Here is a 17984-nt window from a genome sequence, read left to right as displayed (position 1 = left end):
AAGCATTTCTAATAAGTTATGTAGCACCCTGTTTACAGCAGACAGGCCGAAATCTGCAAAGTCAACATCGAAATAAATCTATGTGTCGCTCGCTGCATGCATTATGCTGTGCTGGCTGGCTGGCCGGCGCGGCCTGGCCACTTTGCATAAGCTGTCGATCATGGTCCAGGTGGGAGAGAAATTGACAGCATATTTCTTTATGAAATTTAGACTGTTTTAAGTGAAATTTTCCTCCACAGACTCTGCAGTGGATGGTAATAAGCGCACACAACTGCGCTGCCTGCATGTGCCTGCGATGTCGATCCCAATGATGGATATTGGCTTGTCAGCAGCAACCAGTAGGTGGTACACCGTATTTTGAATTCATCAAATTCAATCTGCATTTATTTCATTCTCGATTAAAAATATAATTAATACAAAATACAAGAACTATCAAGAAGCAAAAGTAAACATTGAAAATGAAATCGGGACTGTATAAATAAAGCCAAGAGGCCTTGTACAAGTGCAGTTCACATGGGCTATTTTTCACTCTAATTTTCATGCCAAATTATCTTTAATTTTGAATGCTTTGGTAATTTACAGGGGGATATGTTATTGCATTTTACAGGGGCTATGTTAGACATTCGGGGGCTTAAATCATCTTGTGAGAAAGTGGCATTTTTAATGTTGCACTTATGTCACATGACACTTTGGGGTAGCAGCTCAATGCGAATTTTGTCAAAACTTTGTGGGGAAAAGGAAGAAAAAAAACTAACACCAATGACTCTTAATATTTTACCGATATTGCCAAACCTCTTTAAGCATCTATTTAAACCAATGTTACTTCAGAGTGAACTTCCCTTTTAACTTTAAAGCTTGGCTATCACTTTCTGTGTGACAGTGATTTTTTTTTTTGGGGGGGGATTGATAACAAGTTTATTTCATTAGAAAATTTTAACAAAATTGCAAAGTAAAGCAAATTACGATTTAACATTATTAAATTACATGGAAAACTTTTTGGAAGCAAAGCTTGTTCATGAAGGTTTCCTTCAATGAATAAGACATATTTTCTCTTTACTGTTAAATCAAAATGGAAAATCTGTTTTGGTCCTTTATTCCCACAGGAAAGTTCATTGGCCCGTATTCTGATCTCAGCTTAAAGGAGAAGTTCACCCTGAAGAAAACTTTGTTGTAAAAATAGCAGAAAAAATAGTAAAAAATATTGGTGAAGGTTTGAGGAAAATCCGTTAAAGAGTAAGAAAGTTATTAGAGTTCAAAGTTTTGGATTTGTGACGTCATAAACGAGCAGCTGCCCCATGTGTTATGTAATATAAAATGCATGAATTTCAAATTTTGTATGGTTCCTGATGACTTAATTTTGTTTTCTATTCATGATCGGGTGTGAAATGATTTGTCTATTGATATACAAAAGGTACAGTGAAAACCATTTTCAATTTTTTGAGAAAATGACATTTCATTGATTTTTAACCATTCGCTAGTGTAGGAATTCTGCTCGCATATGACGTCACAAATCAAATAATTGAAATTCTAATAACATTTTAATTACATGATGAATTTTTCTCAAACCTTCGGCAATATTTTTTATTATTTTTTCTGCTATTTTTACAATAAACTTTTTGTCAGGGTGAACTTCCCCTTTAAATTCAAACGCTGGTCTGAAGTTGCGGTTAACTTTGGAAAGCCAATTTTTATACAATTATTTATAACAGGTGCGATTTATCAGCGCGCCTGTTACTCGGATCATTTACACTGTCTGGGAATAATAATTGAATTGGTTTCCTTCTCCATAGAAGCATGGTGAAAGAGCACAGTGAACATAAAAAAAAACAAGCAATGTTAAAGGACAAGTCCACCCAAACAAACAGTTGATTTGAATAAAAAGAGAAAAATCCAACGAGCATAAGACTGAAATGAGCGATAATTTAAAATGTCATACATTTCTTATTCTACAGTGCGTATAAAAAAAGGGACAGATTTGAAAAGTCTGTAAAATATTTGTTTCAAATCATTGTCTCTATATTTTCGTGTCAATGGGTGCTCTGAAGTCTTATCCTTCAAATGCCATGAAAATAATTAAATTTCGTTCATGCTTGAGCGAACACGGAATGTTTTTGTCTGGCATAAAATGATAAATATGATGGTCGGACTTCTTGCTCATCCAAAGACTTCTTCTTAACCCTTTCATTATCTTTGCCATAGTTTTCGAATTATGCGGTCAAAATTCATTTCCAAATCTACTTATTTGCTTGAATAGTTCTGTTGTTCCTTTTTAATATGTTCTCTTTAAGCTTTGAATATTTCTTCATTATGCAAGAACATTTTTTTTTAAAACCAAAATATGGGAGAGCGTGTTTTTTTTTTTCAAATCCTTTCATTGTGTGCTACAAAGGTTATGGTACCTTTGAACAGTGGCATACTGATGGGTGGGGGCTCGGGGCGCCCCCCCCCCCCCATGAAAAAATCATGACCAAGAAAACAAAAGTGGAAAGGAAAATAACAGAAAACCATTTCCTGAATATTATGTCAAAATCACAAAATTCGATATTTGAATAAAAAAAGTGAAAATTTTCGCTTGCTCGCTTCATAACTTTTTAATACATTTTACCATATCTTGCTCCTTCGAAATTGACTCAATACACCATTGCCTTGAAAGACAATTAAACTTGATGAATGATTTAATAACCCCTTAAATGTAGGATTCATGTCTTTTATAGGTACCATTACATAATTTGTTTCACATAATTAAAGGATTTGAATTACAAATTGTCCCAATTAATAATGCAAATTTCTTACTTGGGTTGACTAAAAGTCTTCTTTTCTTACTTATGAAGGAAAATACAAAGGTGAAAGAAGTTTAAATGAAAAACAAACAATTCAGGTAAATAAATAAATTTGTAAATGAAATTTGACAGCATAATTCGAAAATTATGGCAAAGATAATGAAAAGATTAAGAGGAAGTCCGCTGATTAGCCAAAAGTCTAATCAAATTTCTAATTTCTGCCATTTGAGTGTAAGCCTCTTTTCGAACCCCCGACAAAAAATCCCATGTTAGCTCAAGCATAAACAAAATTTATTTTTTAGAATGGCATTTCAAAGATAAGATCTTAGACCATCTATTAACATCAAAATTTAGATAAAATAATTTGGAACAAATTTTTATAGACTTTTCACAAATGGCCCGGTTTTTTTTACGCACTGTACATCTGATTTTAATGAAATTTTTATGCTTTTGGCTTCTCATTATTTTAGCACAGAGTTTAGAGCATGGTCGAAGCTAAACAGGACTTCAAAATATTGGCCATTGAATTCATTTTTTCAATCACAATTTTTTTTTGGCTGTGTACATCAGGCCTCGAAATAGGATTTTTTTGGGGCAAGGCCACTTTTTTGAGGGGCACTTTTTCACTGAGGCCAGGCAGCAGAGGGCACCAAGGCCATACAGAGGGGCACCAAGGCCACTTTTTAAGGGGCATGTAATAAATTATTTGTAGGAGTTACAGTTTCGCAGCGTGGGGGGGGGGGGCTTTCCATAGTCGATGTTATACATCAGATTCATTACCAAACCACATTATTTACTTAAGAAAAAAATGAACTTTAATAGTCTGACAACACTCACTGTATAAGGTTTTAAAACTTTCAGTTTATTGTTCCAATGAAAATCCTTCCTAAATCCATGCTGGTACTCTGGTATTATGCATGCATCCCTCCAAGTGCCACACCCCTGCATATGAATGAATCAGCCCAGATCAGTCCAAAGTCCAAAGATGTAAACAACTCATTCATGAACTATTCTCTGAGACTGACCCCAGGTGGAGCATTTCTTGAACAATTACATCCCTTGCCCACACCATGTCCCCGCCCCTGCCCACGATACTACACATGTATTTCAAAAAAATATTTTGCAAAATATTTAATTTGAAATACCTTTTAAAATTACGATTTTTTATCATTTGAACCTACATGTATAACTGGGTCTATTTTTGGAGACTAGTCGAGAAAGTACCGGTGAAGACTCGAATGTACATGTAGTTTTCATTGTGTGAGGGCCAAAAAGGTTGCATTATTGTTTTGAAACATGAAAGGAATTCTCCGGCCCCCTTATCTTTCTCTCTCCCTCACACACACACAGATGGGGGAGGGGTCAATTTATTTCTGAAGTCATGACCTCTCCTGATAAGGGAACCACGTGCCTTCTTCTTTGTTTCCCCAAAAGTTTCATTGGCTATCCGAAGGTCCAATCAGCTCAAGTGAGCTTGGTTGTGTGTTTTCTTATTGTTTTGTGCACGCAGACAATGAACTCATTTTGTGTATCGAGGGCTCGTCCATTCTTATGCTGCAGCTTACATAGCGTATGTAAAGCGCGATAGCGGCCGGCCGGCCGCTAGCGGTGTATAGCTAGCTCATCGTTCGGCGCGGCTTCGGACTAGACTGCATACATGCACTGGACGTCGCTGGTATAGCTAAGGTATTGGATACTTTTTGAGATCGGAGAAAAGTTTTCCTCACTTAGAAAAAAAAGGTGTAGACTTTCAAAAAGGGCACATTATATATCAGAAAAAGGGCACATTTATGAGAAAAAGGGCACCACGGCCATATAAAAAAGGGCACATTTTTAGTGGCCGTAACTTTTAGCAAAAAGAAGAAGGGCATGACGGCCAGTAATGGGGGCATCGACGGCCATGGCCGTCGATGGCCGTCGATTATTTCGAGGCCTGTGTACATTTTCTGTGACAAATTGGAATTTCCATTTTAAATCAATTTGAAATGGGAATAGATTTTTCAGTGATAGAATAGTACTTTATCAACTAAGATAAGAATTACTTTGGATGATAAAGGACTAGTTAGCATGGTGGTATGAGCAATCACGGAAGAGGTTTACGCTACACCATGTGTAACGTCCTGGAGGGACTGAGATAAGAAAAGTGGATAGAATTGGAGGTGAATTGGAAAGGCAAGAAAGTGGAGGTTTGAAAGTAGAGTATTCTTTTTAGAAATGAGTGTAGTTCTTAAAAGGACTGTAAACAAGGAGTGGAAAACTGAGTAGTAGGCAGGCTTGAGAAGAAGGCTTGAGTATGTACATGTCAGAGAAGGCTGGCTTCAGTCTTGGAATAGAGTAGTAGCTGGAACTCAAACGATTCGGGCAGGTTGACTGTTGACACTCCTGAAGATGGACGATCAACCTGCCCGAAACGTCAAGGACTGTAAACCAGAAGGAGTGGAAAGCTGAGTAGTAGGCAGGCTCGAGTAGATGAGAGAAGGCTGGCTTGAGTTCGGCGAGTGGAGTGGTAGCAGGAGCACCTGAAAATCAACGTTCCTACATTTTTTTTGTTGATTTCCAGGAAGGAAGCTGTATTCTAACTGGTTTGGGGTATAATGGAATTGACAAGGCTGGCGAGACCAGGTGGGATCATTGTGAAAACGTCCATGTTTACAACTATGAAACTTCAACAACTATCAGAGAGCTCATAGCATCGTATAACGTCAAGACCAATCTCTGGGCTCGAAGGTAAGTCAAGATAAAGATGGCATGTACATGTAACATCAAGACAAGTCACTATGGAACAACAATAATGTCATATCTACCCAGGGGAGCCAATTCATATCAAATATTGCTCGCCCAGCGGGCCCTGCATCACATGATAATGTTATTATTACCGCAGCTTTTGTTCCACTTCTTGGGCACCCAAGCATTCGAGGAATTTCTTCCCACCAAGTACCCATTAACTACACATGGGTGGAGAATGGCGAATGCACAAAATGCTTGGTTTGACTTAGATAAAGAAGAAACATATAGGGGAAGGTGGGGTAAGTTGAGCATAGGGGCAAGTTGAGCCACCAGCCCCAAGAAAATAATGAATGAGTCAGACAATGTGGTGGTGCCATGTATTGATGACCCATAGCATAACCCCTAACCCCACCACATTGTTTCCAACTTTGAAAAAAAAGCAGTTTTTTAAAGGGAAAAATATGAATTTCAGCCAAAAAAGTAAATAAGAGTGTGAAATAGATAAGTGCTTTATAAACACACACGTCTTTAAATATAATAAAGACATGATAACAACATTATTAGTCCAGGTATGGATCTTCATTCTTGTCATAGTCCTTTATATGATGGATGCATAATAAATGTGTGGATACAAAATTATCGCACTAAGTTCTGACTGGGGTAAGTTGAGCCAAACAGCATGGGGCAAGTTGAGCCATGGTAATTCCTATGGTAATGTATCTTAAAAAAACAAACCACAAAAATCGATTGAAATGCAGGCTGAAAGGAGCAAATTTACATGACTGCTCTTTTCCTTTTACAGGATGTTAGTATTTATAGAGAATTAGCAAGTGAAAAGACTTTAAACAAAAAATTGACATGCTGGTTCTCCCCCATACATTTTGTACATAGTTTTTGTGGCTCAACTTACCCCAGAAGGTGGCTCAAACTTACCCCATATATGGGGCAAGTTGAGCCATTTGACATCGTTTTTTTCAAAGGTCACGATGACTTTCAGTGTGGGGATAGAAAGTTATATATAGGTGGAAAATATTTCAGAAGAATTAAATTTCAAGGCAAGGTACTTATTTTGACAAGATTATTAATCATATCAATTCTAACATGCAAAAAGCAAAAACTGTCACAACTTACCCCGCCTTCCCCTACATGAAAAGTGCTTTACGAGAGGTCTTAGTATTGCAGGACAATCAACCTGACTTTATCAGGGGAGAATGAAAATCATATGCATGAAAAAAATACCATGGGAGCATTTCATGAAAGGACTTGTCATACATTCTATCGGACAAAGTATGTTTATCTGACAGTTACAATAGGAACTGTACTTCTCAGCCAATCAAAATCAAGGTATATTGTCAGATTAGGCCACTATAGGACAACATCATGTTAATGAAATCTATGTATTGTTAATCAAAGCAGAAATGTTTATTTTTGAGCAATGAATCTTATTTTTCCTCTTACTGATGATTTCTTGATAGGTATATCTACCAGCGACTGAGGTTTCTTGGGTCAAGACCAGTATCTCAAGCGTCAACGCTTCTATTTCTAGCAATGTGGCATGGGCCCTACACCGGGTACTTCCACGCATTCATCTTTGAATTCTTTGAGCTTCTTAGTGAAGAAACTGTAAGTATGATCAGCCTCGGACACTTGATTACTTTTATCATTCAATCTTCAAATTTGGCAACATTATTTTGTTCTATTTCTTTCATTCCTGTATTTTTTCCCTTCAAGGTCCTTGCATCAGAGAGATTATTCAGCAAATAATGGCCAACTGATATGGAAAAGCAGTGATATTTGTATATTTAATGCATTACTGATTTAGGTATTTTAGTAAACATTATTTTTTTTTATTTGATTATTATTTTTATTGTTGTTATTATCAGTACTATTATTGTTATTATTATTATCATTATTATTATCATTGTTATCATTGTTATTATTGTTATATTATTATCATTATTTTTGTTATTATTATTTCTATCATTGTCATCATTATTACTTTTACTGGAGCGTTGTGGCCCAGTGGATTAGTCTTCGGACTCTAAAACAGAGGTTCGTGGGTTCAAATCCCTGTCATGGCGTAATTTCCTTTAGCAATAAATTAATCCACATTCATTGAACCAGGTCATGTAAATGGGTACCTGGCAGGAATTTATTCCTTGAAATGCCACCGCTCTGTTAAAGGCTGCTGGGCTAAAGCCATGGTAATATGAAATATTAAGCACATAGGGATGCAGTTGGCAGATATAAGCATTTTGGTATTATTACTGCGATTTTCACATTAGGCACAGAGCACTTTAATCGTTTAAAACTATACTATCTATGAACTGAAATCTACAGAAAAGCCATGTTTATTATCATCTCTGACAAAGCTTCATGGGATTTTTTACTTGTTTTTCTTTTCAGCTGATTGAGTTTTGGCGGATGCTTGGACTGAAGCCGCTAGCATCGTATCGTGTTGCGTACATGATTGTATTTCCCTTGTTAAGGGTTCTAATGCTTTTAGGCTTTGCCTACCCATTCATCAGCTTTCAGTTACTCCTTTTTGCAGAATATAGTCCAGTAAGTATAATTTCCTATATAAATAATAATAACAATTTTGTATACCGCAAAATAAGAGAAAGGAAAATGAAGTATAAAGGTAATAAAAATAGAAATTCTTTGCACAACAAAATGTATCAAAATTAATATTACAATTTACCACTTTCTCACCAAATCATGAATAAAGAAATACCTTCAGATGGGCCAATAAACATATGATATGATCAATTTAATTTAAAAAGATGAGTTTGAAGCACAACTTTAAATGTATTAACACTGTTAGCATTGCAAATTTGTAGGGGGAGATTGTTCCAAAGAAATGTAGCTGCATAAGAGAGAGAATGCTGACCGTATTGTTTGTAAGAAGTATGATATGAAGTGTGTTGAAAAAGTAGAGAATGGCTTTTAAAGGTCAAGTCCACCTCAGAAAAATGTTGATTTGAATCAATAGAGAAAAATCAGACAAGCACAATGCTGAAGATTTCATCAAAATCGGATGTAAAATAAGAAAGTTATGACATTTCAAAGTTTCGCTTATTTTTAACAAAATAGTTATATGAACGAGCCAGTTACATCCAAATGAGAGAGTTGATGATGTCACTCACTATTTCTTTTGTTTTTTATTGTTTGAATTATACAAGATTTCAATTTTTACAAATTTGACAATTAGGACCTCCTTGCCTGAAGCACAAAATGTTAAAATAATGGAATTCCACGTGTTCAGGGAGGAATGAAACTTCATTTCACATGACAATGACGAGAAAATCAAAATATTTCATATTTCAAACAATAAAAAACAAAAGAAATAGTGAGTGAATGACATCATCGACTCTCTCATTTGGATGTAGCTGGCTCGTTCATATAACTGTTTTTGTGAAATGAAGCGAAATTTTGAAATGTCATAACTTTCTTATTTTACATCCGATTTTGATGAAATTTTCAGTGTTATGCTTGTTTTGTTTTTTTTTCTTTTTATTCAAATCAAGTTTTTGTTGGGGTGGACTTGTCCTTTAATGATATATATTTGTGCCTTTTCATATAGATGCAATTTTTTTGTGGGGGGGTATTTAGATGTAATGCTGTGGCTGAATATAACATTTCATTTCCCGTACAAAGTTTCAATTTTCCCATGGGGTTTTATTTCGCCCAAAACGCACAACACTAAGGGGGAAATATGATTATTCGGCTTGTAAGCAACGGGGGATGTCACCTTGGTGAATGTAACGCTGCTGTTTAAAATACAAAATAGTTGCATTCACTGTAGTGACGTCAAATCAAACTTGAATATTATGGTCATAAAATTAGATCTGCCTTCCACCCTTTATTCCTTTAAACTTATGTTATTGGGCCAACAGATCTACAAGCTTGCTTGTTATTGCATTCCATCATATTTCTCTTAACTCATATTGAACCATATAAGTCCATTTTTGTTATTTGACTAATTGTATATCTATATAATCCTTTCCCCTTTATTTGTTAGTAATTCATATTATGCATAGTTGCAGAGATCTCATATGGATGTTGTTTTTTGTTTGTGAAACAAACAAATATGAAATATCCCATTGCTTTTATGTACAAAGATTTTAATGGGTTTTGCCACTGAGTTCTGCAATGCCCGAATGATGGAGAATATTAAACATGTCTTATATCTTTTTTTTTGTTTCATGTAGGTCTATGCAGCTGTGTATTATGTTGGTCATATTATCTTTGTCATACTACCCCTCGTCTATCTTCTATTAGTCAAACCAATCTGTCTGCTTTTCATCCCAAAAAGGTAAGCTTCCCCCCCCAAAAAAAAAGGACAAATGATAATATTGATAACGGCCTCATGGCTGCTATTGTTTCAAGCAGTTACCTGCTTATTATATCTGGCCCCTGTATTTTTTCCCACTTTACTGTTTTACATGCATCATTTATGTAGTTTGCAGTCTTATACATTATATATCTTTTCGATTGTCACGCAAAAATGTATTCATTTATTAAGTTTTTCTTCATTTGTTATTGATTTGTGAATAAAGTGCAGAAACTCCTGCCAAAAAAGTCAAATGGTAATAATGATTACAATAATAATAATTACAATTAGAGTAATATAATGATGATGATGATAATTACAATAAAAGTAATAATGATAATAGTTATAAATACATGAATAAAGATAAAGTAAAAATTAAGAAGAAAAAAAGTATCAAATAATTTTGATGGTAAGTTTACGGTAACCTACATGTACATTAAGACTTTTTTTTTAATTGTTAACATTTGTTATACATGTATGTAAAGGCCAATTGCAAGCTAACCAAAAAATGATTTGGTAAATGAATAAAAATTAAAGAGCACAGTACTGAAAAGTTCATCATATGGATGGGATTTTTATAAAATTCTATACCGCATTTGTAAGTTTCGCTTACAATCTTCCCAAAACAATTATTTTCACAAAAACTGCATGGAAATAAGAAAGTTGATGATATTGCGCACGAACTATGCTACATTTTATCAATTCAAATACTGAATGTTTCAATTTTGATTTATTTCATGATTAAAGTACATGTAGCTCTTCACCAAGTTGAAATGAGGCGGTGCCTTGTATGTAACAGTTTACGGCAATATTGAGCAAATATGCAAGCAAATATCACATTATATATATTTTTTGCTTACTTTGTTTGTCCATTTGTTATAGATCTGAGACCGTCAAGAGTGAGTAGAGGATATTTGACCATCGGAGGGAATCATTCCATGATAGCATTTTGCAGCGTTAATTTAATTGCATCGACCAGGTATATGGCAAGCCACCAATACCAATGTTTGCTGTGACCATATATATCGCAAGCCAACCGTACCCATATTTACTGTGACCTGATGTATGGTAAGCCGCCCATTTTCTGGTTAGTGTGACCAGACGTACATGTATGACAAGCCACCCATACCAATGGTTGCTGTGACCAGATATATGGCAAGCCACATATATTCCAATGTTTGCTATTACCAAATGTATGGTAAGCCACCCTTCCCATTGTTTCTGTGATGAGCAGTCATCATTGATAAGAATATGCTCTTTTGCCACGGTCACAGAAAAAGTCACCTGTTTTTGTGAGAAATTCTATATATTTTCTCATGAGATACCGCAATCAGATATGTCTCTCTTCATCGAGTCACCAAACATGTGTGCAAACTATTGTCATTCAAAAGAAATAGATTTGTTTTTGCTTTCTTTTGCAATGAACAATAAACATTAATCAGGTAATACTCCAATCAAAGTAATATTCTGTATACGATACCCCGATACACTTGCCATTATGCTCAATGTACTATTCTGTACTTGAGATCACGTAGACTTGCCATGACAATCAGTGTAATATTCTGACCCATATCCCATTAACTTGCCAGTACAATGAAATATAAACTTGCCATAATTTTCTTTAATTTTTGGTATTATGTGGATCCCTCATAAAGGACAAAACAGGATTTTGAGGGCATAGGGCACGTAACCAAAAGTCAGATCCCCATTTTCAAAAATAATCCTGTAAGCGTCTTTTTGGTTCCATGACATTTGCTACAGACGGCGAGGATTGCTCCGCTGCAAATTCTAAACGTTAAATAAAATGACCAACTTCAGTCCTGGATTTAACACTATACCCTATCATATACCCGACCCTAAACCTAACATTAAATGATATTGCAACCGTATTCCTAGATCTTAGATGAAATAAAGCCTGGATCAATTGTCGCCGGAGTCAATGTCGTCAGAGCAAATGCCGTGTCACCGTCTTTACATCACTAATCCTCACTTTCATCGTAGACAAGCAACGGGGAATGTAGAATTGCCACTATGAAAGACACATAGTTGCATTCCTACTAAATATCGTGGCTCAAACTAGTTAACGTACCTAAACCAACTGTAAAGACACTCATTATGAGGTCAAAGTTCAACTGAGTAACATTCCAACGATACCTTGATTATGTTTCTAGGTTTGAGTACCGTACATGTATCCTAAAAATAATTTGGAAAAATTGCATGTAGTGTATACTTTAGGCTAAACTACATAAAATTTGTATTACAAAGCTTGCATTCTGTTAAGACACAAACAGTGAGTAAAGCCCTATTGAGAGTCATAATTGTGAGGTCTAACTTTTTGAAATTTTGAAACTTTTTTTCGAGAATCCTGCAGAGATTTTGACATACCGTGCTGTTTATGCAGGTCCATACTGCACCTACATTACAACTATTAACTTCCTTGATTCAATTCGCTTATTAATGTACCAACTAGACTAAAGTTTATGCCATATGGCATTTATTTATTTGTTATTATAATGTTAAATTTTGTTGAAAAGATATGTAAATTGAGAAATATTTATATGAAATCAAATTCAAGCCAACTTTGATATCAGGTCATCTTAAGGACTTAAGATATCAAGTAAAAAGAAATATAGTTCTTGAAGATGATCTTTGATAAAAGGTTAAAGATTGGAACTCGCCTTCATGACTCACCTCACCAGAAATATATTCATAGTTAAAAGTTTAGTTGTTAGGGGAAACGTTTTATACATGTTATGCTATTTGTTGGACATTTAAGAGATTGTGATATCAGTTGCAATTTAATGGTGTGGTGTTTGAAAGTGATGGATGAATTTCTGTTGAAATCAACCAATCATGTTCATTCTTTTGCGCGAAACTGACTAGCAATTAATTGCAAACTTGCAATGGATTACCTGACTTACGATTGATTTATTTGCATGGAATGGTATGTAATAGCAAGTTTTGTAATGCTATTATCTATGTAAGAATTGTTCAACTCACACTTCTCTTTTTATGAAGCGATTCATATAATCATGTCAATAATCTTACCTTTCAAGTTTATTTTCAGAACTTTTAAGAAATAATGTGACTTGCCATAAAATGTGACTAGTTTTAAGAATTTAAAACCAAATCATGCCATTGATAATTTGAATGCTACATGTGTGTACATGAATGAAAATGTTTAACGATAATCTATTCTTGTATAAGAATGACTCTAGTTGAAGAATCATGCCCAAAATGATATAAAAGATTTGAATCAATGCTTGCAAATGTAGACTTATATGTCAACGGTTTCAAATGTAAATAGCAATCTGGGAGAATTGAGTGCAACAAAGAATTGAATGCAGCTTTGAGACACACTTGAATCTTTGTGAAAACACTCCCGGATCAGTTATGAAAGTGTGTTATTACTTTAAATTGGGTGGAGTGTATATATAGCCATGTGAATGGTTGTTCTATATACATAAATGAAGCCCATATATTGTGTGTGTGGTAGTTAGAAAACAAACTTGCCGTTTCATTACTCTTCATTTTAATTTAAAAGTCATAATAACCTGCTCTTTGTTGCAATATATTTAGTCTTGCCCAAGTATACAAATGGAAAAAATTCCATCTAGATTAGTCGCCTGTCATTCTATATTTAAGTGGACTTGTAAAAATTGTAGTTTAGATAATGCAATGGGGGCGTCATGGTCTAGTCGTTAAGACTCTCGTCTTTCAATCTGAAGGACGTGGGTTCGATTCCAAGCCATGGCGTGTTTTCCTTCAGCAAGAGATTTACCCACATTGCGCTGCACTCAACCCAGGTGAGGTAAATGGGTACCGGCAGGAGGTAATTCCTCAAAAAAGCTGTGCGCACCGGAATCGGTAGACTAGCTTAGTCGGTGTATGTATTATAGGAGCGCCTTGAGCACCTAGCAAGGTGGATACGTGCGCTATACAAATCCTATAATATTATTATTATTATCATCTTGTTGCCAAAGTCTCAAAGACGTTTTTGTTGTTACGAAGCATGTACTTAAATTTTGCTGAAATCTTGCTTGCCAATTTAACCTTATCTGCCGAGGCAAACTCCCCAAAGAGTAATAAAAAGTTTTGTGTGTTCAGTGTAGAATATAGTCTGAATTTGACATATTGATTTTAAACACGTCTTGCTTTGGAGTTGTTTATTATGTAACCCCCAAGTGAAAATGTGCATAGCACTTTACAGTATTGTTTTTATATATTGGAGGCTGAATCGCTTGCGTTCGTTTTAGGTAAACAAAGATAGAATGATATGACACGGGTCGTCCATGGGTTGATTTCCATGATGTGTCCTCTTTCAAATCCCGTGCAATTTTATTTCTCCAAAGATACTCTACCAAGCATGATATTGTTTTCTTTTTGGCATGGAAAATAAACATAAAGCATATGGCTGAAGATTTCTACAAATAACTGCTTATAAATTTCAATTGGAAACCTGAATTAAGATGTAGCACTTTAAAACTTTTATTGTATTACCTTTATTGGAAGCATGCACACAAAGTGTGCACAATTTCCACTCCCTGGGGAGTAGGCTCCTGGGAGAATATTATGGTTACCTATGTGGCAGTTTTGCCATCTTAACCAGGGCCCCTTCTCACGAAGAATTACAATTGATCGAGTCACTCTCACCTATGGATAGCAAGCAACGTTATCATCTCAAATGAATATGTCAATTCCGAGTGTTAAAACTGAAAATTTGATTGAAGCTTGTGCAGGTATGATTACATGACTAAAGCACGCTCCATTCTTCACAAATGGGTATCGCGTATGTCTCCTAGATTAAGAATTTGGCATCGATAGCTTTCCATAGGTGATTGATCAGATCAATCATAACTCTTTGGTAGGCAGGGCCCGGTTCACCATTTTTCTCCTGGGTGTTGAGCGGCTATTTAAGAATGGCGCCTTGCCAAAGGACAGATATGCTGTCTTCCATTATGATTACATGTATATTCTAAGGATATTTATTTATGTATTATTATCGTTGTTGCTAAAGCCAGTATACATATTGCAGTTGTTGCTCTTGATATTTCATGGCACTGTGAATGTTAATTTTTTTATCCCTTTTTAATTTGCACTTTTTTAAGATACCACATATATCATCATACAAGAGAGTTATGATCAGTGTTTATCATGTATAGGGTTTATAAACCGGCACCTATACACCATGCTAAGAAAATACATGTACATGTATTAGAATGATGCAAACAGTTCAAGTTGTAGAACGATTCAAGTTGAAGTTTATGAAAATGAAATGAAAATCCATATTTTATTGTTCAAAATAGACGAATTGAAATACTCCAAAATTTGCTTTTGCCCAAATGATCGTGGGCCCGGCAGCCGCTGTGTAGCACCAAATCAACGAGACTCTATCCCTTTATTCGTTGAATGCCAAACAGGGTAGCAGCAACTCCCATCTTTTAACGTCATCTGGTCTGATGCGGCCGGGGTTTGAACCCCCGACCTCCCGGTTGTGAGACGGATGCTCTGCCAACTGAGCCAACACACTTGTCTTATATGAACCTTACAAAAAAAATTTAAATGACTTTTTTATCTTAACTTGACTTAAATGTAACTCTAGGAAATATAACAATTTTGGTCATGTTTAATGTGGTGTATATTTGTTATTTTCTGCCCTAGTCAGTCATATAATGCTCAATTATATCTGTGATATGGAGCGAGTTGTATGGGATGAAGATACATTAAGCTGTATTTGGATTGTAAGCATAATATCACCAAGAATATTAATACAAGTATACCTCTTTTGTTCTAATTAAATATAAATTGTGACTTTCACCATAACATTTTGGTATGTACATGTATGAATATAATCTCTGTAAGCAAGTACATGTATCCTCTTAAAAAATGTCATGCAATGACGTACATACACTGTAATGAAAGTTTTTGCAGTAAACACCATGAATGAAGTCCTACAAAGGACAGTTTGTTTATCTTGCTTGGTTGTTTGATAGCTTTTAAAAAGAACTGTTATCGACGTTTCGATCAGTCATGTTCTGGTCATGACAGACATAACTAGGATTTCAAGGTGGGGGGGGGGGAGTAGCAGGTCCAAAAAAATCCCCCCAAAATTAAAAATCTGCTTAATTCACCTCTTATTTGTAACATCGAATTACTGGGTTGGGCTTTAAGAAATTGTATCAGGAAAACTCATATCACCGAAAATTGGATGTTCATAAAAGTGACTAAATAGACCTGTGTGTTTATCCTCAATTTTCTATCTCTTTTTTTAATTATACGAGATATGAGGCCTAATTACCCCAGTAATGCAGTAGAAAATGTATTAAAGAGAAATGCCAGTAGTTGCAGTAAACACTGATTTCATGAGAAAGTCTGTAAAACCAGGCTTAACTGTCAGTATATCATCGAGGATCTAGATCTGGTACAGTTACATGAACTGAACTTTGTGAAATCTTGAAATCTACGCTGAAAAATGTTCACACTGAAGATCACTAACACAGATAAGCGCACGTGGGACAGCGTATCATTATTGTTTTGAATGTCGGCCCGACGCTTGACCCGAATCCTGTGCTTATTTGCTAGTTTCTCAGCAATTACACAATTTCTGCCAGAATCCTTTATTTAGCACATTTTTTTATTTATACAAACAGACACTTTGGTGGTCATTTCATTGGATTCTGTACGAACTCATTTTGATATCGTTACCACAGCTGGCATTTACCTTTAATTATCTATAGTTGGGTGAATCATAATTTAGCCGTCCTATGGTACTGGTTCACTTCCTGTTTATCCACACTGCAATTATCTTAATGACAAACGTATGTGTCCAGGGGGGGGGTGTTTCACAAAGAATTAAGTACATGTATGACTTAGAGTCGCACTTAAGTGCTGCCGTGTTATAGATTGATACACAGTAATGCGCGTCCTCTTCGCATGATTTGACCAATACGGTCATGCACACAACCAGACATTTTAGTGTGACCTTAAGTCATCATTTAAATCTTTGTGAAACACCCCCCCCCCCTGTTTTCTGACAACATCATAATTATGCTGGAATTCTGAAAATGACTTATCGCTAATGAACCATGGGCTGACACGCTAGTCTGTAGATGCAGACCCTAATTGACATTTTAATCATGAAGCGGGTCTGTAGAGAAGCCTAGCACAAGGTGCTCCACTAGTTTGGGTTTTAAGTTACAGTATACAACCCCAATACCGGTCCTTTAGTCCAAAAGATCCAGAACATACTAGTGTGTTTTGATAAACCAAGAATTTGCACCTAATGTTTAAACTCTTCCAAGAATCAGACCCTTTGTTTTTCTTTTCATGAAAAGGACAAGAAATGTAATAATTCCTTCCAGAAATTTTAATATTGAAAATGACAATTGGCAGTTTGAAAAGAAAGATTTTTTTTAAACCAAACTTAATGTTAAAGTTTAACATTACCAAATGATATTGAACATTCCTTAAAAATGAGCAGTGTTTATTAGTCTACTCTATAAGGCTTGCTGTCTGTATAAGGCTTTTTTTTTTAACTTTTGCTCTGAAAATGGAGGGGGGAATCAACATTTTCAGAAATGTGTGGATGTTTTATAGGGATGAATATGTGCATGTATATAGGCGACATGATGTGCATTTATTTATTTTTTCTTATTTATCTTTTCTGTTGCTTTATTAAATGCAATGTGAACATATATGTATGCCCATATTACATACTGAATGTTGTGTACATGCATCCAGACAGCTAATTGATGAAGTTAAAATTTAATCAGCAAACCTTTGACAACTCCTGTCCAGTGATAATGTCAACCATTTTGAATTGATTAAGTTGAGGGGAGAGTGAAAATACTCTCAAGGGCCGTCTGCACCATCCCAAGTTTTCAAATTAGCGCGCTCTTTCTGATCCGGCAAATTATCCCGATCTGAATAATGTCGAGATGGCAATCCCAAGTCAACTTGGGATTATTTGCAAAATAGCGCGCTGTTTTAACGAATTCGCATGTGCAGATGCACTCGTGATTATTCATTCACGGCGTCAGACCATAATGCATAGATGCGTCGCTCAAGCAGGAATAGCTCTTGCGATGGTGGAGACGAGGTTTCTTGAATCTCGAGATTGATCACGAAGAGGGCCGATCGGTCTA

At 35.6% G+C, this 17984-nt stretch overlaps 1 protein-coding gene across 1 annotated transcript in view; it reads left to right on the top strand.

Annotated features, from left to right (window-relative positions):
* Positions 1-13617, top strand: part of LOC121427734 (lysophospholipid acyltransferase 5-like) — a 30529-nt gene extending 16912 nt beyond the window's left edge. The window contains exons 8-12 of the mRNA XM_041624273.1: positions 5341-5507; positions 6983-7130; positions 7914-8069; positions 9719-9822; positions 10723-13617. Of these exons, the coding sequence (XP_041480207.1) occupies positions 5341-5507; positions 6983-7130; positions 7914-8069; positions 9719-9822; positions 10723-10747 (600 nt within the window). The 3' untranslated portion in view covers positions 10748-13617. The remainder of the gene's footprint in view (positions 1-5340; positions 5508-6982; positions 7131-7913; positions 8070-9718; positions 9823-10722) is intronic.
* Positions 13618-17984: the final 4367 nt, after the last annotated feature.

The sequence above is a fragment of the Lytechinus variegatus genome, chromosome 14 (genome assembly GCF_018143015.1).
Source record: "Lytechinus variegatus isolate NC3 chromosome 14, Lvar_3.0, whole genome shotgun sequence".
Taxonomy (NCBI): Eukaryota; Metazoa; Echinodermata; class Echinoidea; order Temnopleuroida; family Toxopneustidae; genus Lytechinus; species Lytechinus variegatus.
This window is presented reverse-complemented; position numbering and strand designations above follow the sequence as displayed.